The sequence below is a fragment of the Canis aureus genome, chromosome 1 (genome assembly GCF_053574225.1).
Source record: "Canis aureus isolate CA01 chromosome 1, VMU_Caureus_v.1.0, whole genome shotgun sequence".
Lineage (NCBI taxonomy): Eukaryota > Metazoa > Chordata > Mammalia > Carnivora > Canidae > Canis > Canis aureus.
The window spans coordinates 37445625-37471528 of NC_135611.1; the positions used below are offsets into that span (position 1 = coordinate 37445625).

A 25904-nucleotide genomic window follows, 5' to 3' on the forward strand; every position below is an offset into this window, starting at 1 on the left:
TCCACACAAAAACCTGTAGAAGAATCTTACTGTAGTTTTATTCATTAAATAACCTAGAAACAACCCAGATGTCCTTTAGTATGTGAATGTTTTCACAAATTATAATACATCAACACCATGATTTAGCCATAAAAATGACTGACCTATTGATGTGTGCAACACCCTAGGTGAATCTCCAATGAATTATGCTAAGTGAAAAAATGACAATCTCAAAAAATTACATACTGTAAGATTCCATGTATATAGCATTCTTGAAATGAAAACATTTATAGAGATAGAGAACAGATTAGTAGTTGCCTAGGGTTCTGGTGGAGGAGGAGAAGTGGGCGTGGCTATAAGAGTAACCTGGAGATCCTTGTAGTAATGAAAATGTTACCCTTGAGGGAAATAATAAAAGCAACACAGTATCTTTCCCTATTATTTCTAATAAATGCTTGTGAATATACAATTACCTCAAAATAAAAAGTTTAATAAACATATAACTCTTGGGTGTTTTTGTTTTATTTTTTCCAGAAAGACTGGAACATTTTTAGGCTTCCAATTCATTTTCTGTTCCAGAAGACTGGCCTAAGAATACAATATATATAACACACTGTTTAATGCCACAGTGATGATTTATGACTAGAAGTTCAGTTAACTTTTCCAACTCTCATCTACCCTTATAAAAGAGCCAGTTGGCTGTGCTGTACAAGGTTAAAGGAATAACTTTGTGGCAGGAGAATGAATGGGGGGGGAGAGTAGGTACGAGTAAATTATCTGTCCAGATTAGAGCTAGCCTTTGCCAGTTATTCATTAGCATTAATTTAAAATAAATAAACATACAAACAGCTCACTGAAGTAGGATAAACTGATCTCTTATTGGCAGAAAGGGTTGATTTAATTAACATTAAGCACCTACTTTAGCAAATTTGGCCATCATGTTATTTGTTCATCAAGGCAAAGTAGGTAAGTTAAAATAAAGTGAAGAAATGTGAAGAAAGAAGAGGCCTGCTCCCTGACACTCCAATAAAAACCAAAGAGTAAGAAACCAACACATGACTTCGAATAGTTGTATGAGTTTGAAAATTCAGCTTAAAGTAAGTTTACTTTTTACAAAGTTAGAAGTTTTGAAATTATATTGCATAAGCAAAATCTACTGGATAGTGTAGTCCACTTAAAATTAAAATTCTAATTATTATTCATGTTATTTTATTTTAATCTATCCTCCTTGTAGTTTAATTGCTTTGAAGGTTTGATTTCTAGCACATGAACATAAAATCTGAACCTGACACATTAATCTCTAGCTAGTAATTCACCCAAATCAAATCTCTCTCATGCCCCAGCTGTTACTACCTCAGAAGCTATTGGTGCATAAAGTTGTACAAACAAGGTATAATCATTACCAACTCTTTGGCATTTTGATATTCGGTTCTAATGGCAAATGCAAAACAAAATAAAACACAAAGAAATATTTTTGTTCAACCAAATGCCTCTTGAGAGTAGACTGTTCCAATTGTTCAGTTTGATGAATTGCAATATGCAATGGTAGAAATAGCTGAGTTTGGGGCTAGTAATGGGAGACAGCTGAACTACTTTATAGACTAGGGGACTCAGATGAAATCAAGGAAAGAGAGGATGGGGGAAAAGGATGTGAAGATTAAGAAGGAAAGGTAAGATGGAGAAAGAGGAAAGAGAAGACTTAGCTGGTAAACTACATAAGGTGAAGCAGATAATCAGAACAAGCTGGTGATGAGAACACCAAAGAGCAGGTAAAAGCATTTTGGGTATTTAATATGAAGCTGTCTGCCCTTCTGTAACATCCTCTCTTCTCCCTTTCTCCAACTCTCAATATAATCTATGACATTCACATCAATTTCTTGTGTGGAGAGAAGATAATCCAAGAATAAAAATTTATTTAAAAATTGGATTCCTGGGCAGCCCAGGTGGCTCATCAGTTTAGCGCTGCCTTCAGCCCAGAGTGTGATCCTGGAGACCCAAGATGGAGTCCCACGTTGGGCTCCCTGCATGGAGCCTGCTTCTCTCTCTGCCTGTATCTCTGCCTCCCTCTCTCTCTCTCTCTCTCTCTCAATCTGTCTCTCATGAATAAATGAATAAAATCTTTAAAAAACAAAACTGGATTCCTTGCCTACATTGACTTGATGTAGAATAGGGTAGCCTAAGCAGTGCCACAAGAAGGCACATCTGCTAAGCAGAGTGGAAGCAGGAAACCAAAGTCAAGGACGACCATGAGGATGTAAGCCTTCATTGCTTACACAGGCAAATTAGAGAGGTTCCAAACTCCCAAATCTTTAGGAATAGGGACTGATTACATTTATATAGTAAAATAAATATCTATATTCAGAACCTGCACATGCATAACAGAATGAAGTGTTAAGAAATAAAACAATGAGCTCTAATAAGAAAATGATAAATAATACAACTTCAATAGAATATTTTTAAATATTTTTATCTTATTTCATTAAAGAAATGCACAAATATTAAATGAAAAATGTAAGTAGACAACACTTCCTGCTAATGGCAAAAACAATGTTATCTGACAAATGAAGACTAGGAAATCAATGACTACCTGGGGATATGAAGAAAATTCGATACTAACTCAGGCAAAAGGGGACAAAGCCCCATTCCTGTATTGTATTCCACTAAAATAATAGGAGGTTTACATAGTTAAAGCTGAAATAACTCCTAAGAAAAATCCAACACAAAACAATCCAATAAATTCAGGAAGAGCTCTGAGGGTTTTGATTAAAAATAATAATGAGTACAAACACAAGTAAGTGGCCCACTTAGCAATGATAAAAACAGGAATTAGAGATAACAACACTTTGCTATGAAAGATATGAAAATATTATTTGTTAAGGAGGCTAGAGTCTAGAGAACCAAGAAAGACAATATCAAATGTGACACGGTGATTATGGTAATAAATCAAACACCTAGCTCAGGTGTGTGTGTGTGTGTGCACGCATGCAAGTGTGTATGCACGCATGTGCATGCATGCATGCACTTGTGTATACATGTGTGTCTGTGTGATTGTCTTTCAAAGCACAAGACTGATGATTAATGATGCTTGCAATTTTTATGGCAAATGACAAGTTGAAATGTGGGATACATAAATATCATCCTCTCAGTACATAGGGACATAGAAACTTACCTAACCCTTTTAGTCAAAAATGAGTCATTCAGCCTAAGACAATTACTTGATGAAACTCTAAGTCAGCAGGCTCATACCTTTGTCCATAATAGGCCTTGACTCATTTTTTTCTCATTAATAATCAGACTTAAGACCATTGATACATGCTTCAAACTCTATGGGATAATCCGCAAAAGTCCTTGAGACAGCTGTCTGGTAGCCAGATATGATGTGTTGGACCTCTCAAAGGTGAGCTTGCGGTGTGCAAAAAAGAGGAACAGCAGGAGTGATTAATAAAGCTTAACCTTGGACCCACTCTCTGCCAAGCCTCCACAGGGAATCTTTTAAGTAAATTCCTAGAAAAACCTTGATCAGTTCCAGCTAAGAATTTTAAGAAAAAAATTAACACCTGCCCAACCATACAAAGCAGAAAACATTAGAAGGGGAAACTTAAATGATTACAGAAAGATATGGGTGAAAGGGAGGCTTACATCAAGCTAGGTTGAAAAAATATATGAGGGGGGGAAAAGAACTTCTAGAAAAAGAAAAATTCAATAGTTCTTTTCTTAAAAGATTTATCAATATGTAATATCTCATTGTTATGAACTAAATTATGTTCTCCCCAAAATTTATACATTGAAGCTCTAAACCCCAAGGTGGACTGTATCTAGATATAGGGCCTTCAGGGAAGTAATTAAAGTTAAATGAAATCATAAGGGTGAGGCCCTAACCCAATAGGACTAATGTCTTCACAAAAAAGGGAGGGGACACCAGAGATGTCTCTCTATGCAGGCCTAAAGGAAAGACCACATGAAAACACAGTGAGAAGGCAGCCATCAGCAAGCCAGAAGGGGTGCTCACCAGATTTGACAGCTCTCTGATCTGGGACTCCCAACTTCCAGAACTGTGAGAAAATTAATTTTTGTTATTTGTCATCAGTCTTTAATACTTTGCTATAGCAGCCTAAGCAGACTAATGCACTCATATATACATGAAATATTCTAGAGTTTAATCCAGTTCATATCCAAGTATTATTGAGAGCTTATATATCCAGTCCTGCAGTAAAGTGAGGTTGACAAATGAAACTGAAAATATGATTCCCACAATGAATAAACCCTGTTCATTAGACAAAGATTACACAAAGCAATTAGTGAATGAAACAAAGCTACCTTAAGTTATGAAAATAATTGTAAAACCACATGATAAAGTACTAACACATAAATAGAATATTCAAGAATGGCAAATAGGTTTCCTTTCTGATGCCACTTTCAACGTATGGTGACTGGAATATTATGTTGAAATGTATTGTAAGGAGCAACTGGCTCACTAGGAAAGAAGCCTATGATAGTTTCCCAAAGTGTACATGGATGTAGATGGCTGAAAAATGGGGATGGTTGGACCGGTATGAGCCAGAATTACCAAGAAAGGATTTGTGATGGAGGGGATGACCCTCAAGTTGTGACTGACACCAGGGTATGTTCTGGATACATAGCAGAGGGCACAGCAATGTATGAATGAGTATGATTCAAAGCAGAAAATAGATAATAGCAACAAATCTGTTTATCCCAGTGAGTAAAGTGATGACCTAATAGAGTCTAGGTGGGTTCATATTACTTACCAAATTCTAAAGCAAGCACTGTAAAACAACTGACTTGGAAAAGCAGAGAATAGAGATACCACTTCTCTAGCTATTATTTAAGAAGTCTGATTTTTTTTAACGTGGAAGATTCACATTAATTAGTGATTCATGATGATACACACATTTCAAAATGGAAAGCATCTCAAGGATTGAAGCTTTTCTTGAAAAGTATCCCAAACAATGGCATAACCGGAACTTACACTTCGATTTAAAATTAAATACAGTAACAGAGCTCTCCTTATATAATTTTAAAGGAAAATCTGAACCTTAGATAGCTCTTATTAGGCTTGACTCAAAGCACCAAGACTAAAATATTAATAATTCACTTAATGTGGTGATAGTCAAGAGCAAAGCCAAAGATTTGACCATCTGATTTGAAGCGATCAAATCTTTTGGTAGCTAATTATGCCATGACTCAAGAGCTTAAACAAGAAGATAGGCATATTAAAATGCTCCATCTCTGGATAATTGGATATATTTCCTGGATACTGCATTTACTTTCTATGTCACATGCAGAGATGTTTATTCATGTGTTTAATAAATTTTTGTTTATTGCGCTAATAATGTTTAATGTTGATTTTCCCCACTGTCATTTAAACCATTTTTATGGTAGTGTCTAGACTTTCGTTGTTTTTAAATTGGTAGGTCAATTTTTCTCTCCATAGCACTCTTAGAATTGACTAGAAATTTCACTGTGTTTCATCATCTGAACACAAATCCAAGTCACACTCTAAAAATAGATAAAGCATCTATATAGTATTAGACTCACTATAGATAGAAAATCCTTCCAACCAGTTTTCACTAGTTCATTTTTCATACCTTTATGCCCACTACAAAAGCTCCCATGTCACCTATCTTTGCGTACTTTAAGCCAAACAATGCCGAGTCAGAAGGTGATAACCTTCCCTAGCAGCCATATTTCAAGAGTGTGAACGTTTAGATGCAAAGAACACAAAATAATCCTATTCATCCCAGGAACTCGGAAGAACATTGAGGATTATTTTACATTTAACCTCATGCTAACCAGAGAGACACACATTTCAGCAGTTTCATAGTAAGTAAATGTTTAGGTACAATATCTCTCTTCAATTAAGATTTTCTAGAATGTGAGACAAAGGGTTTAATAAAACATTCCCTTGAACTGATCTAGTTCTGAAGTGAAAACCATCTCTAATGTCTTTATGCTTTGGTTTCTTTCACAGCACAAATATTTTCTGATACTATAGAGTTGATGCAAACATAATGCAGGCACTACTCTAGTTACTTGAAAGAAACTAGAAATGCACAACTAACTGAAATACAGGCTAGAGTGGTCAAATATAATTTTTAAAGACTAAATTGTTTCTGAAATGGATAAGCCATATTGTTTTCAACCCTTTTAATGAGACATTACAGGCTGTAATGAGGGTTGATCAGAGAGATGGTCTTAAACGTTACCATAACCATAAACCACATCCTTATAAGAAACAGCTGAAGAAGGATTTTGCTGGTCTTAGGACTTTGATGCAAGCAACACAAAATCTGACCAACAGTGACTTGAGTGAATACAGGTCTCTCACATAACAAGAGGAGCCCAGAACTGATGTAACACTAAGTGCTTTCTAAATGTCTGCTTTGCCATCCTTCACATAGTGACCTTGTTGTCATACTTGTCGGCTCATGTTCAAAGGTTGACCCCTAGGCATCATGTCTGGACACTCCACTTCCTAGCCATGAGAAAGGGCAGAGTCTCTGTTCATCTTCATGAGAAAAGTGAAAGCTTTCCTAGGAGCCTAACTTGAAAGACTTCTTACATCTCATTAACCAGAACTAGGTAACACAGCTATCCTTAGACCAACTGCTAGCTCGGGGGAATAAGAGCACCACACAGATTAAAGTAATAACGATCCATCCCAGTGCTATGAAAGTAAATCAAGATTCTGTTAGACAAGAAAAGTGGGGGTCGGGGTAGGGAAAAATGCTAATTAGGCCACTGAGAGTAATTGTGATGAGTCTAAGCATGTCATCTTTCTCTAGCAAACCATTTTAGAGGAAAAACAACATTTCTTAAGGTATCAATGTCTTTACCTAATTTCATTCAAAAGTACCCAATGCATGTATTGGGTAAACTGTAAAGTATCTTTAAATAAATCAAAAGTAAAACTAAAATCATTTTTTAAAGTTTATTTTAGTGAGGAAGAGAGAGAGAGAGAGAGTGTGTGTGTGTGTGTGTGTGTGTGCGCACACATGAGTCGGGTGCAGGGGGCAGAGGAAAAGGGAGAGAATCTCAAGTGGACTCCCCTGCTGAGCACAGAGCCCAGCATAGGCTCAGCCTCTTGGCCCTGAGATCATGACCAGAGCAGAAGCCAAGAGTCGGATGCTTAACCGACTGAGCCACCCAGGTGCCCCAAAACTAAAACCATTTTAGTGTACTTTATGTTGAAAAACTGAAACTTCCCAAAAGACAGTTGAAAAGAGAACAGATTATTTGTATAGTTCCTGATATGTTTGGTTTGTAGAACCTCTTTACTGTAACAGAAAATGTCCTTCCATTTCTAGCCATAAAACTCCCCATGCCTCTGCTTCCAGTTTTCCTGTTGGCTGCCTGGCCATCATCTCTTATAACTTTATCTTTCCCCTGACTAGCCCTGTCCTCACCAAATACACCCTCCTTCAATATTTATTCTTCAGAGCACTACAATTTGACATCTGCCCTCAACAAGTCACTGAAAAAAACTTGAAATGAAGTTATCCCCTGTCAGATTCATTTTTCATCTTTCTTTACCTGCCTACAGCATATAAAGATAGTGACCACTCTCTGTTAAATCTTTCCTCTACTGGCTCCATAATACTTCTCTTCTAGAAGGCAGTATAGTAGAGCAATTAAATGCAGGGGCTCATGATCCAGACTGGGACTCCATTCCAAGCCACACTATTTACTGTCTGTAAACAGTAATGAGAAATTCACGTAAGCAATATCTGCCTCCGTGGTCTCATTTGCGAAAAAGGAATCCTAGTACTATCTACCTCACAGGGTTGTTGTGAGGGAATTCTATTAGATAATCCACATGAAGGATTTAGCAGATGACCTACCACAGCTCGTGTTCAATAAGAACTCTTAACTGCCATTTTCCCCTCTTACATCTCTTCCAGTCTTTCTTGTCTTTTTGCAAACTGTACACTAACAAAACAGGTATATTCCAAAATGAGCTCAAATTGTTTTAAAACAGCTTTGTTCAGACATGTATGTTTCAAGACAAGACTACAATAACAGTAACTCCACATGGGCTCATGTTCCAAAGACAAGGCCACTGATTTTTCTGGCAACTCACCGACTTTATAAATTCTGACCAATTTCTTCCCAAACAATGCCAGCTTCGTCTCCCTAAAATCAAAACTAATCAAAACTCCCAAATCTTTTCACTTTGAATTGTTATCAAGACAAATTTCTCTAGTTCTCTATTTTTATAAAATAACTTACACAAATATAAGACTTGACTTCTATTTTCTTCTTTTGGGTTTATTCCTACTTTGGGGACTTCATATTTTGAATACTGCTTCTCTCAAGCGAAATAGCCACTATCTCTCCCAGTTATCTCTTATCAGGAAATTTGATAAGCATGCTTCCCAGGTTACCGATATAAAGATTTAGCAGGAAAAGATCTAGAATAAAGTAAAAAGTGGCTGTGTGTGTGTGTGTGTGTGTGTGTGTGTGTGTGTGTGTAAAAAGCCACTTGCACTCTCCCTTATGTTGTATTGGTTCATCAATCAGAGTACATTAGGCTCAGTTGTTCAACTGCATGAATCCACCTATCTCATCTATTAGTTAGCTGTCACTTTCTAATTTGTGGACCAAAACACTGGGAGATTTTTCTAAAATTCTTTACTCAAACCAAGATGTGCTGTTCTTCCATTTTTCCCCTCATATAAATGAGGACTATTATTTGATGAGGTAAGACTTCTAAAGCAATTTTAAAGCTACTTAAAAATATGTAATGATGGTGAACCATCAACGTTCCTTTTTACTTTCTGTGTGTCCTAAGTTCCTTTGAGAATAAATGCAAGGCTATGAATAATCTTCCTCAAAAAAATGCTTTCAATGCTCATGCACACAATGCATACAGCTTATCATATTATGTATACTAGAAAAAGGAATTGTGCTTTATAATTATGGCCATCAGAGAAAGAGATGAAATTTTCATTTACATATCAATTCAAATTTAGACAACCATTTTTTTAACTTTTTTTTTTTCTCTCCCTGAAAACAGCAAAGACTTACTTGGCACAAAATTAAAATTTGCTATCAAATATCACCATTTAAAAATGAATATTTCTCTATATCAAGTTTTATAAACAGCCTAATTTTTTCAAAGTAGCTGCTTTCTCTGGTACAGAATGAAATAATTTCGGCCATTTAAAAATTGCATCAATGATCTCCTTACAAATGAAAACTAGCATCCTATTATGTTGCTAAAGAACTGTTATGTTTTCCATGCTACGGGACAAGACCACGCTAGTAGATCTTGCCCATCACTTACATTGCCCACCACTTACATTGAGGCCTTAATATCAACAGGAGTAAGCGAGGAATCGCTTACCAAGCTTTATAAAGGTAATTGTCTTATTTAACTCATCTTGCAGTATTAATTCTCTAAGAAATTCTGGCATAAAGTTAACTGATATGGAACCATGATGAATGTTTCCAATAGACATCAAAGGAATTGGCATAACGACCTTATGATCTTATGATACAGAGGATAAAATAAGCATCCATAGTATTATCAATCAAAAATGTCTACCTGAGTTTATTGAAAAAAAAATCATTTTTAAAGCATTCACCAAAAAAAGCCAACTTCAAGATTTTTGTAGGTGATTTTTAACTGGTTTTAATTACCTACATTAATTTGCTTACATCTAAGCAAAATTAAGCTATCTTAACACTTCTTCCCAAATGAAGCAAAAGTTCTGGATAAACTGCTTAGAGTGACTGTCTTCACATTTATGTCATTAAATCTTTTTTAAATGAATGGTAACTGTCTTTTTCAGAATTGTTTTGGGAGATAGGGAATACAGAGGATGCGAAAGTGGAAAGATAAGGTTTGGGAGAGAATGAGATTGTGATTAAACTTTTTTCTTTAAGCTTACGCACCAACTATAGGATCATAGTAGAGTACAAGTGAAATACTGCCACCCAGTGGAATTACAACATCAATGAAATCCTCAAATTTGAAAAGATTGCAAGAATTTCCTATCAATTTTCAATTGGAATGATAATAATTTTATAATTAATAATTTTAATTATAATTAAAGCTTAATAATTTTCAAGTACTTTCAAATCTTTTATTCCTCAAAAATAAAATCCAGTAGGACAGATAGCAGTTGTGTGAGTACATCTTTTTCAGAGGTTCTAGTCAATTAAATGACTTGACAGAGTCCTACGCATATTTAGGAGCAAAGCAGACACCGGAGCCCAAGGCTGCTGGTTCCTAGGTCACTGCTGTTTACACCATGTAGCCCCTCCTAAAGGGTCTTTGACTACTCTCATCTAATTACTGTATTTTAGAGAAGAGAAAACAGAGACTCAAAGATTATCAAGACTTCTCCAATATTTTCAAGGGGTTTCAGAAACATAGCTTGATCCAGTACCCCACTGTCATGAAAATTCTTGGAAGGCTTGTATTTTTCCTTTAAAAATTCCTGTGAGGTTTGTGTTATATTCTATATTATTTACATGTCTCCTTCGTGAAATAATGTGTTTTTTTTTTTTCCTCAAATGTCTTTTAGAAAAAATGTTGTTTGAAGACAATGGTGCATTTCTAACCTAGGCTACAAAGTCACTAGTCCAGAAATACAATGAAGATGGGAACACAGAGAGTATGAGTATACTAAGTTGAGACACCTGGAAAGTGCCTTGCTCAAGAGTTCATTCATTCATCAACCATTTAATGAAAATTTGCCAAATGCTAGCATTGTTTTAGATCATAGGACATGCTATGATAATAAATACCCAAGTTATCAGGTGGCATAGAAGAGCAAAAGTCTACTTCTTGCCCATGGTGGCATTCACTGTAGACTGGTTAAGTCAGGGCCATTCTTCACATTTTCATCATCTTCATGCTGGGATCATCAGACAGAGCAGTTACTATTTGGAACATCAATAGTAATCTCTTGGCTGAGAGAAAAGAGTGCACAAAGCAACACCATTTCCTCTTATGTTCTATTGGTCAAAATAAGCCATATGACAAAGATATTCTTCTTCAGCAGGCCAAAGAAGAATAATTCACCCACAGGGAAAGGATGTGGACACTGGTAAACAATAGCAGTATGTCATACCCCATGGGAAAGGTGGTTCTGGGTTACAAAAAGAAGTAAAATCTCTTGGTATGTCCATTGAGAACTCAAGCATTTTTAAATAAATGGTCCAAAAAAGAGTTATCATAGAAGGCTGGAGGACTTAGGCTATGTAGGTATCAAACATGTGAGATACACATAAGTATGCATTAAACAAATAGAAAGGTATTTAGAATGTTTATAATTTTGAATTATGGCTCTAAGTCTCAGTACTGATTTAGCATTTTGTCGATATAAACTCATGAAAGTTGCCTGTGTCCAGTGAAGGATACCACATCTGATCAGAAGCAACATGTCTGGATTGCTTAATGTACATATAAATAAAACTGAAGCTTCATCAGAGCCAAATGCATACAAATTATACCTTGGATCAACACATTAGAGTCATCCAACTTAAATCTATATAAAAATCACAACCATTGAATGGGGGCAATGGAGACAGCATGTGCACTAATCATATATGTGACCAAACCATGTGAGTTCACTAAACTGCGTGCTATTTTCATAGCTCAATATGACATACTCCAGCTGAAGGAGTGAATACTATTCCCTCCCTCTGCTAATGCTGGAAGGATAAGTCTCTGATCAGAAGCTCTAATGAAAGCCTTCACACAGAATCCAATCACCACTGATGGCCTCGGCAGCTGCCAGAGAAAAAGAAAAAGATCTTTCCTACAATGCCACTAATGGACCATGACAGACACCCATGGAGATTAAGATACTAATCCTCTGTATCCCTAATCCAAAGAAATAGGTATGTGCATGTGTGAGTGTTGTGCATCAATCAGAAGGTTTGGTTTCAATAAATCCAATAGCTTTATATTATATAATCATTTGTTGTATTTAAGAATTGTATAATAAATATAAATTATCTGAAGAAGCTACTTCTGATTGGCTTTCATATTATTCCACCAAAGCCAATGGAATAATGTAGCATGGTTCACGGCAGATCTAAGACTGGCACAGTTGTGACACAAATCCAAGAAAAGGGCATAGCACTATCAAAAAGTTCCATAAAATGTTGGGGGGAATAAGAGTCTGGGTGGCTGAAACATAGACTGTTTTCAGGGAGTGGCAGAAGTGCAGACATAAGTAGGTGACTGACAGATTGTTAGGAGCCTCAAAGTCATAATAAGAAATTTAGATTTATCTTACAGGAAATAAGAAATCATCAAAGAATTTTTATTTGCACATGCGACACTGTCCAATCTGTATTCTAGAAAGATAATTCTGGCAAGAGCATGGAGGAAGTATTGAATAGAGAAAGGACACAAAGGAGTTAGATCATGCAAAAAGCCACTGAAACGCCAAAGAACCAAAACGTAACAGAGGTAACAGAAAATAAAAAGAGATAGTTTGGAGGCAGAGTGGGGAGAGAACTAAAACATTTCAACTTATAGAATCTCTTACAATGATCTCCCAAACCAGCTGGTTATCAAAAGCACCTGGGGAAATTGTAAAATTCTTATTCCCTGGCCAATCCTAGAACAATTAAATCAAAATCTCTTAAGGATGTGGACTAGGAAATGCTTGGCATACCTCAAGGGTTCATCATGCAATCAGCTCAGCCTAAGAAGTTATGCTTCCACATACTTAAGTGACTGAGCTAGTGTCTTTAAATCAGGAACACAGGGGAAAAGAAAGCTTCGTGAAGGTTGACCAGTAGTTGAGGTTTGGATATATTGAGTTTATAGTACTTACAGGACATCCAGACGAAAAAGTCTTATAGACAATAGAATAATGGATCAGTCCAGAAGAGAGATTAGAGCTAGGGCTATATCATCACAAGTATGGAGACAGTCCTTCAAATGAAGAATGTAGTTTAAGATAAGAGGTGATCTGAAGAAAGAAGCTCAAAGGGCACTTATATTTACTGGTGGTGCACAGAAAAATAGAACTTGGTAATAGTAGGCCAAGGAAGATAAATGTATTTAACAGACAATTCCATTAAATCACCATTAAACCATATCGCCTTACTTGTTTACAACAAAGTACTATACAAAACCAATTCATGCATTTCAAAGTAAAGACTTCAATGTTCAGCCCAAGTTAGGTGTGTCAGCTGCCTACCAGCGCGGTATAGCTGGTAGTATTTATCTGTATAGCCACCAGAAGTAGATTTTTAAAAAACATGGACTCTTACAACAACAACAACTGAAAGGCAAATAACCTAACTAAAGATGGTCAGAGATATAAATAGATATTTCTTCAAGAAGAGACACTCACACATGATCTTCTGATTGACATATGGCCAATAAGCACATGAAAAGTTGTTCAAGGGGCAGCCCCGGTAGCGCAACGGTTTGCCGGCTGCAGCCCAGGATGTGATCCTGGAGACCCGGGCGGGATCCAGTCCCACGTCAGGCTCCTTGCATGGAGCCTGCTTCTTCCTCTGCCTGTGTCTCTGCCTCTCTCTCTCTCTCTCTCTCTCTCTCTGTGTGTTTCTCATGAATAAATAAATTTAAAAATCTAAAAAAAAAAAAAAGAAGAAAGAAAGAAAGAAAGAAAAGTTGTTCAATATTACCTATCGGTTACAGTCATTAGAGAAATGCAAATCAAGACCATAATGGGATGCCACTTCACACCCCCTAGGATGGTTAAAATTAAAAATACAGGCAATAACAAGTGTTGTGAAAGATATAGAGAAATTGAAACTCTCCCACAACGACAACGTTGGTGGAAATATAAAACGATACAGTCACTTTGAAAAAGTTTGGCAGTTCTTCAAAAGGTAAACCATGGAGTTACCATGACTCAGCAATTCCACTTCTGGATATATACCCAAAAGTAGTGAAAACAAACAAATAAATAAAAGAAGTGAAAACATATGTCTACACAAAAGTTCACAGCAGCATCATTCAAAAAGTGAAAACAACCCCTATGTCCATCAACCGATGAGCGAATAAATTGAATGTGGTATATCTATACAACAAATTGTTACTTAGCAATAAAACTATGAATGAAGCTTGAAGCATGTATAGTCAGTTACAAGGAGCCATTTTGTATGGTTCCATTTATATGAAACATTCAGAATAGACAAATCCATAGACAGAAAGTACATTACTACATTAGCCAAAGAATGGGTGGAGGGAAAAATGGGGATCGATTAGTATAACACAGGGTTTCCCTTTGGAGTGGTGAAAGAAAGAAGGCCCTACTCACCACCCCAGAAGCACTGCCCTTCTGTCTCCTGAAGTCCTCATTTCCACATTTCTTACCAGCTGCCCCTCCAGCGCTCTCCCTCAGCATTCCTTCACCAGAAACTCTACAACTCAGTCACCCACCACAGGACTCCCAGGAGACCTACCACAAAAAGCTTAAATACTAAATGCCTTTGAATCCCCAGACTCTGGCTTTTCCCTTGTCACTTCAATAAAACCATAATTCTCACTCATAGAAGGTAAAGTCAGAGCACCAATTTCCTCTTGGATTCACATCAGACAGATTTTTAAGAATACTTGTGTTGCTCTTATTTTCATAATTACAGAAGAAAAATAATAAGGGAAGATCCTGATTTTCTTTAAATACCAAGTTTAGGGATCCCTGGGTGGCGCAGCGGTTTGGCGCCTGCCTTTGGCCCAGGGCGCGATCCTGGAGACCCGGGATCGAATCCCACATCAGGCTCCCGGTGCATGGAGCCTGCTTCTCACTCTGCCTATGTCTCTGCCTCTCTCTCTCTCTCTCTCTCTCTCTCTCTCTATGTGACTATCATAAATAAATAAAAATTAAAAAAAAAATTTAAAAAAATAAATAAATAAATAAATAAATAAATAAATAAATAAATAAATACCAAGTTTAAAATACTACCCCCTCCATAAAACTTTCCCAACCCCTCTTCCATTCCTGAATTATTACAGGGACAAATTTCCTCCACTACACTGTGCATAGATTTTCAGGTTTCTGTTATATTCCTTCCTTGATGATAAGCCTTTTATTTTCCTCAGCTAGAATATAAATCTCTTAAATTCAAGAGCTGTGAATTTTTCATCATTGTTTCCCAGCACTTATCACAATGCCAGGTGGATAACGGAACCTCAAAATTGTGTGTAAAATGGGTTGAATAAATGAACCCAACACCTATTCTGATTTATTAGGGTTTTTTTATTTTCCTAAATGAGGAAAGGAAAGTTATAGACATCCTCTCTCAATGGCTAATACCAAAATAAGGTTTCAAACAATACTAAAATGTGACATTTAATGAAATTAATACATTTTTATTTTCATAGTATTTTTTCACCTTTGTAATAGCAGAGTACCTAAAAGAGTTCCCTTTTTTAAGTTTGATTTGGATTATGTCTCTCTATATTCCTCACACCTAATTATATTGATTCACTAATGAATTCTAAGTGCATCTCTCTGAAAAATAACAAAACCTCATTTAATCATAATCAAAAAGTATATCAAGTAAAAACTGCAGATTCAAATTTCTAAACAGATTAGTAAGTGAAGACTGAAGCCTTTGCAGAAATATATATACAGCTCAAGGGTAAAGTGCTTTTCTAATAAAAAATTTTATGGGATACTCCTTCATTGCAAATAAATGTGAAGTATCACTAAAAAAATGATAAACATAAATAAGCCAATGACAAAACCTTGTCAATATTTTTAATACAAAATAATTATGACATCCATTTACAAAGAATGTTCACATGTATTAGCTCAACACTTCCTCATAATTATTCTGAACTAGTAAATGTTAAAGCAACACTTTAAACCAACGTATTTTTGTACTCAATACTCAGAATTTGTCCAACCTCAGAATTCAATAGATATTAAGAATATTTCTGAACCTAAGATTGTGGGAAAAAAAACCAGTGTAACCCCAAATACAGTTTTCTGTGTATGGGAGTTCAAAATTTCTCCAGCTCAGGAATTGTTCTGGGTAATGGTTGTCATGCTCATCAAATAGATAGATTTTTAGTGATTTCAATCAAATGAAGAAGGTAATAAATTGGTAATTTATGACAAAAGACATGAATTTAAATATTATATTAACTTTTACAAAGGTACAAATAGTTCATAAAATCTACAAATATAACATCCAGAAATTTTAGCAATCATAGGTGAAATGATTAAATTTGTCTTTGCTCGTGGACATAATATAGAGCCTTTTACGACTAAACTGAAAAGGAAATGATTTCATCATAACCATTCCTCTAATCCTCTATGGTTTAATTAACTAAAATTCAGGATAAAGCTCTATGTTATGTTAATGTGACATTATGATTTAACATTTAAAAACACGAAGGTCATAGGACTGAAACTGTCAAGCTTCTCACTCAGCATATACTGGCTATAATACAGCTCTGAGCTAGCTGGACACAGCCCAGGATCCCACCATCGGAGCAGAAAACAGAAAATTTTCCAGATAACAATATTCAAGTTGAGGATGATCTTGGAATAATAGAACATTTTAATGAGCTTTCCTGTCCAGAAGCACTGGCACCAGTGCCATTACAAAGACACAGAGCCATCTCTCACACCCAGTGGAAGCCCAGCTAGTCAGACCTGACCGGCCAGCTGAGCCCTTCTCTGGCACAGAAAGTTGAAATCTCCTTATACTTTTCTTGCCTCATTAAGCTATCCATCCATTCTCTGGTTTTCTACAAATCCAATTTGTAAACCTTTTCCTCATTTGACACTCACATCCCAAATACTCAGGAGCATTATCTTTACACAAAGAAACATTTAATGAAGCATAAAATTTCCAGTATATGCATTTTATATCTCCAAATTAAACACCATAAAATATGTTATACTTGTTTAAACTAATGCTTTATCCAGCTGATTATGTTATCTCTATAGGAGCACCAAAGAACATTGTTAAGACTGTAGTTGTTTTACCACCTTTTGAAAAAAAAAATGTTCATAACTTTTTTCCCTCCCCACTGTGTGAGCATGCAACAATATTTTCTCCAACTTTCCCTAAAATTAGAACCTCATTCTGCTTCTAGGAGACATGAACAAATCCTCTAAAAGCAGCAAGCACTTTCATTTCTGCTCCCATTAACTCTCTGGTAAATGATGGAGGATCAGGTACTGGGGAGATGGAACAAGAAACTGCAGTAATATTTACTCCTGGATTATTTTCCTCCATCTGGTACAACTGGTTTTGATCCAAGAGGGGAAAAAATGCTTTTTATTTTGGTTTGAATATCCTCCTTGATGGTGTTAAAACTTTAGGTCATTCTGGCTAATGGAACATATTAAATGAATGCTCTGAAGAGAAAGGAGTAGGGAGGCAGGATGAGAGAATGTGAGGAGAAGGATCCTTTGGAGTAAAGAGAGTATCAATTCACTTCTCTATTTTGTCTCATTCTCTGTCAATTCCCTTCTCACTGATAATACAGAAAAATCCCAGATCTTTTTTTTTTAATATTTTATTTATTTATTCATGAGAGAGAGGCAGAGACACAGGCAGAGGGAGAAGCAGGCTCCCTGCGGGGAACCTGATGCGGAACTCGATCCCAGGACCCAGGGATCATGACCTGAGCCAAAGGCAGATGCTCAATATCTAAGTCCTGGATATCCCAGATCTCATGCAAACAGCATAAACTCCTCCTCATCTATGAAGTCCTAGAGTTAGAGTTCATGTATGGAATACTATAATTCACTTACCAAATTTCCATGCCCTGCCTAGTGCCAAATCATGTCACCTGCCCAAAGAAGGTGTTTCCCACAGCCTGTGTTTCCCACAGGCTAGCATTGTGTGTGGGCTTAGGTTATTTGCTAAGCCTCTCTGGGCCCCACTTTCTCCATTATCATATGATATCACCATACAACAATTGCCACTGACCTAGAAATAGTAAAATTTCATTTATCATAATTTTTAGTTAGAATTTTTCATACAACTGTAATAAAATATTACTAAAATAAATCTTTCTTGACCATGCCATATGTCACTCTTCAAAGTCATCTTTATACTTGTCATTCATATCTCATTCAGCTATTCTCGCATAACTCTCTGCCAGATCCTTCCACTTGTATTGCCTTTTGTACATGTCCAACTATCCTCCACTCAAACCCAGTCTTCACCAAGGTATATTACAGCTGGAGTAGAAAGTACAAGTAGTGGGACGTCTGGGTGGCTCAGCAGTTTGGCGCCTGCCTTTAGCCCAGGGCGTGATCCTGGAGACCTGGGATCGAGTCCCACGTTGGGCTCCCTTCATGGAGCCTGCTTCTCTCTCTGCCTATGTCTCTGCCTCTCTCTGTGTGTCTCTCATGAATAAATTTTAAAATCTCAAAAAAAAAAAAGTACAAGTAGAAATGGGTAAGGCAAATAATTATTGGGAGATTGCAGGATAGTCTAAAATATATTTGGCAAATACTTTGGGGTCAGTGTATGGATTAGTCCAATATTATATAAAACTGTTGCTGCTTCTATGAACATAAACTATCTTTAAGATCAATAAATTTCATCTTGAAAATGGAAAGACCAAGGAAATTCAGCTGCTATAAATTGTTGGCTATCTTAAAGTCACAGCTACTACTTTGTTACAGGCATTTTATAAACTAGTCCTCATAACAACCTTAGTGTGGTTACTAATTATCCCTTTTAGAAGACACTCTCAAAGAAAACAACCTAATTTTAACAAGAGACATATAGACTAGACTGTGTATGTATGTATGAATACATGTACATATATACACACACATATACATAAATATATTAGAAATAAACAACAAAATCAGGAATTCTTTTACAAAATTTTTAAAAATATGCTGGAAAAATACTTACCTGCAAATGTTTAAAAATCAGTCCAAGACTTCTCCTGCCTATAAAAGTAACAACTAAAAAAAAAAAATGGCACAATATATAAAACACTTTTTAAATGTTGAACAAAAGGCAGCATATGAGTATAAGTTCTGACAGAAGAAAAAGAAACAAGGTGAACAATATGAATGTCATGAATTTCTACCTGTAGAGAATTTCTGAACCATGATACAGGGATGGGATTCCAAATAGAACTCAATAGTCTCAGTGATTGAGGAACTAGAAATCCAAATTTAGGTTGATTAGAATTTGTAAGGCCAAATTCCAGAAATGAGAAAGCCATGAAAGGAAAGACTTCCATAAATCTACATAAAGATATCTTAGATTCTTTGGCTTCGTGCCAATCTGTGGATACATAAGATGAAATTTGATAGAGCCATACAAAGAACAAATGGCAAGCCACAGAAAAAAAACAAATAGAATAAATTTCTGAATACTGAATGCCAAACAACTTGCAGAGCTCACACAAAACCAGGAAACATTTGCATTTCCATCAGAGTGAGGAAATCTTATTTAATACACTGAGGCATTCAAAAGAGAACATAGGAGGTCCACTGCCTAGTAGTAGGGCTAAATTAGCCCTACACTAAAAACTATTACAGATTTGCCTTTTGAACTTTCAAGATAATCTTCAAAAGTAACAAACTAATCCACAAATAACTACCAGAAAAGAAATTCCAAACTCTAAAATAATGAAAAACTAAATGTCCAGCATCCAAACATCAATAGATATGAAAATGAATCTTTCCTATATATCAGCAATAAACTACTGAAATTTAAAATTAAAAAGGTTTTAAATATGCCACTTAAAATAGCACACATACCCCCCAAAATGTAAAAATCTAACAAAACATGTACAGATCTGTATGTGGAGAACTATAAAATACTAATGAAAGAAATCAAAGAAGACCTAATTAAATGGAGATGTATTCCAGGTTCATAAACTGAAAAACTTGATATTGTTAAGATGTCAATTTTTCTGAACTTGATAGATTCAATACAATCCCAATCAAATCACAGCAAGCTATTTCATAATATCAACAAATTGATTCTAAAATGTAAATGAAAAGGCAAAACACCAAAAAGAGACAACACTATACTGAAGAAAACAAAGATGGAAGATTCATACTACTAATATTTCAAGTTAACACAAAGCTATAGTAATCAACACAGTGTGACATGAGTGAAAGAATGGGCACAGATCAGTGCAAATATCGTCAAATGAATTTTAATAAAGGCACATGAAAAAAAGGAAGGAAAGAATTTTCAACAAATGGTGCTGGAACATTGGATGAGCATATAAAAAAAGAACTTAGACACATAAATAAATAAAAGTTAACACAAAATGTAACATGCAAGAGTATAAAAAGCTTCTAGAAGATAGCACAGGAGAAAATCTAGATGACCTTGGATTTAGAAATGAGTTTTTTCAAAACAAAAAGCATAATCCACAAAAGAAAAAAATGGTAAGTTGGACTGCATTAAAAGTTTTACATTGTAAATAACACTGTTAAGAGATGAAAGACAACTCATAGTGAGAAAATACTTGCAAATCACATATCTCTTTAGAAGTTCTACCCAAATATTCAAAGAACTCTTCAAAATCAAAGAACTCTTCAAAACAAACAACCTAACTAAAAAATGGAGAAAAAATCTGAGCAGACACCCAACTAAAAAAGATATTCGGATGGCAAATAAACATGTAAAAAGATGCTCAACATCATGTATTATTAGGGAACTGTAAATTTAAAAAATCAGATACCACTGCACGACTATAAGAATAGTTAAAACCCAAAAAAACGAACAAAATCAAGCACTGATGAGAATGTGTAGCAATAGGCACTCTCATTCCTTGCTGGTGGGAATGAAAAATGCTATGGCCATTCCGGAAGATGGTTTGGCAGTTTCTTACAAAGCTAAACACAATTTCATATGATCCAGTAATTTACCCAACTGATTTGAAAACTTTAGGTTTACATAATAACTTGCACATCAATGTTTTATAGCAGCTTTATTCACAATTACCAACTGAAAAGAATTATGTGTGTTGTGGGGAGGAGAGTAATCTGCTGAGGTTACCGCTTTCCAGATAAAAGGGATACCCATGGTTGACTTTTCTACTCTTCTCTCTCCTCCCCATATTCCACTGAATGCAGATGTGATGACTAGAGTGGCAGCTGTTGTCTTGAGGAAAAAGCCAAGAAGATGCAATGATACCTCTCCTGACATCCATGAGCTGTGGAGTATTATTACCACCATCTATCTATGTACATTAAATAGCAGAAACGTTAAATTTGTTTAAGCAACTGTTTGTTGTGTTTTTCTGTTAACTTACAGCCCTCTGCATTCTAAACTGCCCCTGAAACAGTACACATTTTGTGGAGAGAAGTGTTTCTCCTCTGCTCCAAGAAGTGTTTGCTGTTGGACATGCTCATTGTGCTCCCACCTTCCTGGCAAGAATAATTAGTTCAAGGAAGGTAAACTCCAGGTTTTCCCCACACATTTTTCTAACTAGAGCTGTGAGGGAAGAATATATTTTCTTCTCTGGCTTTGAATATGTAAGCCTGGAGCTCCTTGTTGGGAAGTCTAGCTTGGTAAGAGTCCACATGAGGGAATGAAGTCAAGCATTTGCTTGACTGGAGTAAAGCAAACCCAAGGGGAAGAGAGACAGCTGGAGAGTGAGTGAGGAGAGAGAGGTTAAACTCTATGCTTCTTTTAGTTTGGTTATATGAGTTAATAATTTTTAGGCTGGTTCATACTCTGTTTCCATTACTTGTGATCAGAGTCTAGGTTAATATAACTAATGTAATTTTAAACTGTGAGATGAGGTATGAGGGAAAGAAGAGGCATTATGAGAAAGACTGAGGGAAGAGTTAGAAAAGACTTCTAAAAAACAGCAACAGGTGGGATGCCTGGGTGCTCAGTGGTTTAGCATCTGTCCTCAGACTCAGGTCATGGTCCTGGGATCCCAGGACAGAGTCCTTTATAGGGTTCCCCGTAGGGAGCCTGCTTCTCCCTCTGTCTATGTCTCTGCCTCGCTCTGTGTCTCTCATGAATAAATAAAAATAAAATAAAATAAAATAAAAAAACAGGTAAGAAGAGACCTAACAAATACACAAATGCCTGGAGAAGACTGTAAGGAAAGGTTTCCCACACACCTCCTTCCAGCCCACCCTATCCTCAACATGAATTCAGTATGCTCTAAACATAAGAGGGAAAGGTCTTTCTGGAAAGGGCCCCAGTGGGGTACAGGCTAGAGATCTAGGTGAAACAGATCTTGAGATATATGGACCCACCCAGTAGAGGTGAAAGTAAAAAAGAAGAGAAAGAAAAGGTAACTCCATTTAGGAATAAAATATGCTAAATATTTTTCCCCATAGTAAGATTTCATTTGCTTGTTTTTCTGGTTTTACTTTGCTAATGGTAAGCACCTAGAGCCTGCTGGCTCCCCAGCCTCATACCCTACGGAGGGAAACCTCTCTGCAAAATCTGCCAAATTACACAGTATCCCATGCATGTCCTCCCATTTAGAGGGGATTTGGGGTAAACATAAGCAACTGAAATAAGAAACTAGTCCAACTACCTATGCTAATCAATATATTCTTTATTCATAAAAATGAATGGTCATCCAAAGATTGTCCAATATTTGAGGGAAACCTATAGTATAAAAAAAACAAATGCCCATAAAGGAAAAATGTTAATGCAAGACAGAATCAACTTTTAATGTCATTGGAAAGATTCAGACATTAATTGTATCCATACAGGAAAAACAAGCAACTCTGAAAAACAAACAAACAAACAAATCAAAGAACAACAGGAAAATGCAAAGACTAAAAATATGATTGCCAAAAATAAAAAAAAAATCCAGTGTAATGACTAGGTAATGGAATAGCTAGTATTAAAAACCATTCAGTGATCTGGGAAACACTGTCCAGAAAATGCATCCAAACACAAATCATGGAAAATATAAGACAAAACTTAAAAGATACTCACATGTATGCAGAAGGTACATTACTTGGCTAACAGACATTTCAGAGGAAAGAACAGAGAAAATAGGGGAGGAAATGAAATAATTAAAAATCTCTCTGAGTTGAAAGACACAATTCCTGAAATGGAAAGAGCCAGCCCATTGTCAAATGATATAAACAAAAGAGAACTCAGATACATCCTGGTAAACTAATTTAAGGAAAGATTGTAAAGCCTCAAAAGGGGAAGAAAAAAAACATTGCATATAAAGGAATGGGCTTAGTTTGACATCATAATTATACATTTCATTGGGTACTACAAGGTACTGAAGCAAAGCCTTCAAAGGGAAAATTAATTTGAGACTAGAATAGTCTACCAAATGTTCAGTCAAGTGTGAGGGCAAAATAAAGACATTTTCAGGCATTTAAGAGCCTGGATATTTTATCTCCCATTTACTGTTTCTTCAAAATTATTTTAGGATACAATCCAACAAAATGAGTGAGATATTTAAGAAAGAGGAAGACATGAAATCCAAAACAATGTAACTAACACAGGTATTCAATTAAAAAAAAAAAAAAAAAAAGTCCCAGATAGCTGTTCTCTGAAAGCTATACATCAGTGAAAATGAGAACAAGAATCCCAATTTTTCAAGGCAAAAATTTCTCAAAAAATGAGAAATTTGCATTCATCAAATACCACAATCAAACTAGGAAATTTGATGATCAATGTGTTGCTTCTGGTAAAATAAAAATAAAAGATAAAAAAAATTAAGGAGAATTTTTTTAAGAGATTTTATTTATTTATTCATGAGCAACACAGAGAGAGAGGCAGAGACACAGGCAGAGGGAGAAGCAGGCTCCATCCATGCAGGGAGCCGGATGTGGGACTCGATCCAAGGTCTCCAGGATCAAACCCTGGACTGCAGGTGGCACTAAACCGCTGAGCCACCCAGGCTGCCCTTAAGGAGAAATTTTTAAACAAGTTGTAGAAGAACATTACCAGCTAAATATGAAGTAAAACAAACCCTGGTATCATTTTAAGTAAAATCTGATCATGGTTTATGGTGAAGAGAAAAAGAATTTTTCCTCTTGGTAGCACAGGTTCCACATCACAGAATTACCTTTCCTTTTTTAGGAGTCTAATTGCACTAATTGGTTCTGCAATAATTATTTCCTAATTGTAACAGTAAATATAACGACGACTAACTCTTATTTAACACTTAATATAAGTCCCATTCTAATTCCTTTAGACTTATTAGCCAGCTTAGTTCTTTCAGCAACAGCACAGAAAGGTGAAGTAACCTGCCCAAGGTTATACATGGGTTGGTGACCTCAGGCATCCTGTTCCAGAATCCTTGCTCTAAACACTGACTAGGATGCTTCTCATGATGCTCTTTGTTAATTTACCATTCTTAGAATCAACCTGTCAATCTAAAACAAGAAAGGATAGTCACAATTATAAAACAAAATATAAGTTATATTAAACTTACCAATGTAGAGAAAGTAATTAGCCAAAGGAAGGACAGGGAGAAGAATGTGTAGGTAAGATATTTTTCCTTATCCTCTTAAATAGGACTTTCTACATAATTGAATCACTGTAACAGAATTTTCTATATAATAGCAAGTCAACAATTATATACATATATAGTTTTTATATAAAATAAAAACGGAAAAATCAGCAGGGACGAAGAGGTGGTGAACTTAATTTCCTCATATTTCACTGGAAGTATGATGGTTAAATTTATGCATAAATAGCTGCTGTCAATAGATATGTCTAATTTTAATTTTAAAATGTTATTTATAATTTATATAGTAACTCAGAAATCTAAGAACAGAAAAGTTAAACTTGATACATTAATAGCAAGATAGGCAAATTACTTAGAACTTTGGAAGGAATATCAGAAAAGCTAAAAATAGAAAAGGAGAGGTCTAGGGAAGGGGAAGTCCTTAACTTTTATTAAAATTATCAGATATTTTATTGTGAAAAATTATATAATATTATCAATAAAAGTAGTGTCCTGTAAAGAAGGGCATAAACTGGCAAGGATACCCTCCCTTTCTGGCATAGTAATACAAAATGACAATGAATGCCACCTGGCCCTAAAACCCAGTGGGACAAGGATAATATATAAATGCATTATAAAATACTCAGACTCTTGGGGCACCTGGGGGGCTCAGTGGTTGAGCATCTGCCTTCAGCTCAGGTGCTGATGGCAGAGTCATGGGATGGAGTTCGGCATCAGGCTTCCCACAGGGAGCCTGCTTCTCCCTCTGCTTATGTCTCTGTGTCTCTCATGAATAAGTCAGAAAGTCTTTAAAAAAACAAAACAAAACAAAACAAAACTCATGTTCTTTACTGATGGTTTCCACATCATTATGGATTAAATGGCCCATTTTTGTCATATAAACTTCTACAGAGACGTTCATTTAATCAGCTTTAGACAACTACGGAGTCACACAATTCCAATCCTCTACTTTGCACACCACATTTAAAGAGCTAAGTTCACATATGGCAGACGCGAGCCTACACTGGTATAACCTTTTCAAGGTATAATTTGGCAGTCCTTATTGAAATGTAAAATAAGGCCATACTCTGACCTAACATTTTTCTCTTCTCAGAATCTACCCTACAGCAACACTGCCAAATACTCAAAGGTAACTCTATACACGGACTTTCAATTAAGCTAATTATTGTTTTTAACAGGGAAACGAAAACCACTTAAAAGTGTACTTAGATGCACAATATTTTGTTGCCATTGCGCAGCCCGTGAGGCTCTAGCGGTTTTGCACCGCCTTCAGCCCAGGGCCTGATCCTGGGGACCCGGGGTTGAGTCCCACGTCGGGCCCCTGCATGGGGCCTGCTTCTCCCTCTGCCCGTGTCTCTGCCTCCCTCTGTGTGTCACTCATGAATGAATAAATAAATAATAAAAATTCTTAAAAATGTATTTTGTTGCCATTTAAAAAATGAAATACATCTATACAAAGTGACACTAAAAGGTATCCACAACATACCGTTAAGCAAGAAAAGGCAAGATACGGACTAATATATAATCTGTGTGTGAGATGGAT

The 25904-nt window shown here is 36.0% G+C and overlaps 1 protein-coding gene across 12 annotated transcripts in view; it reads right to left on the reverse strand.

Moving 5' to 3' along the window:
* EPM2A (EPM2A glucan phosphatase, laforin) overlaps positions 1–25904 on the reverse strand; it is a 291240-nt gene that overhangs the window by 253124 nt on the left and 12212 nt on the right. For 2 of the 12 annotated variants that reach the window (XM_077896056.1, XM_077896066.1), the window contains exon 3: positions 3989–4031. The exons of the other annotated variants lie outside the window; for them this stretch is intronic. In XM_077896056.1, coding sequence (XP_077752182.1) covers positions 3989–4031 — 43 coding nt within the window. The remainder of the gene's footprint in view (positions 1–3988; positions 4032–25904) is intronic. 12 annotated transcript variants of the gene reach the window in all.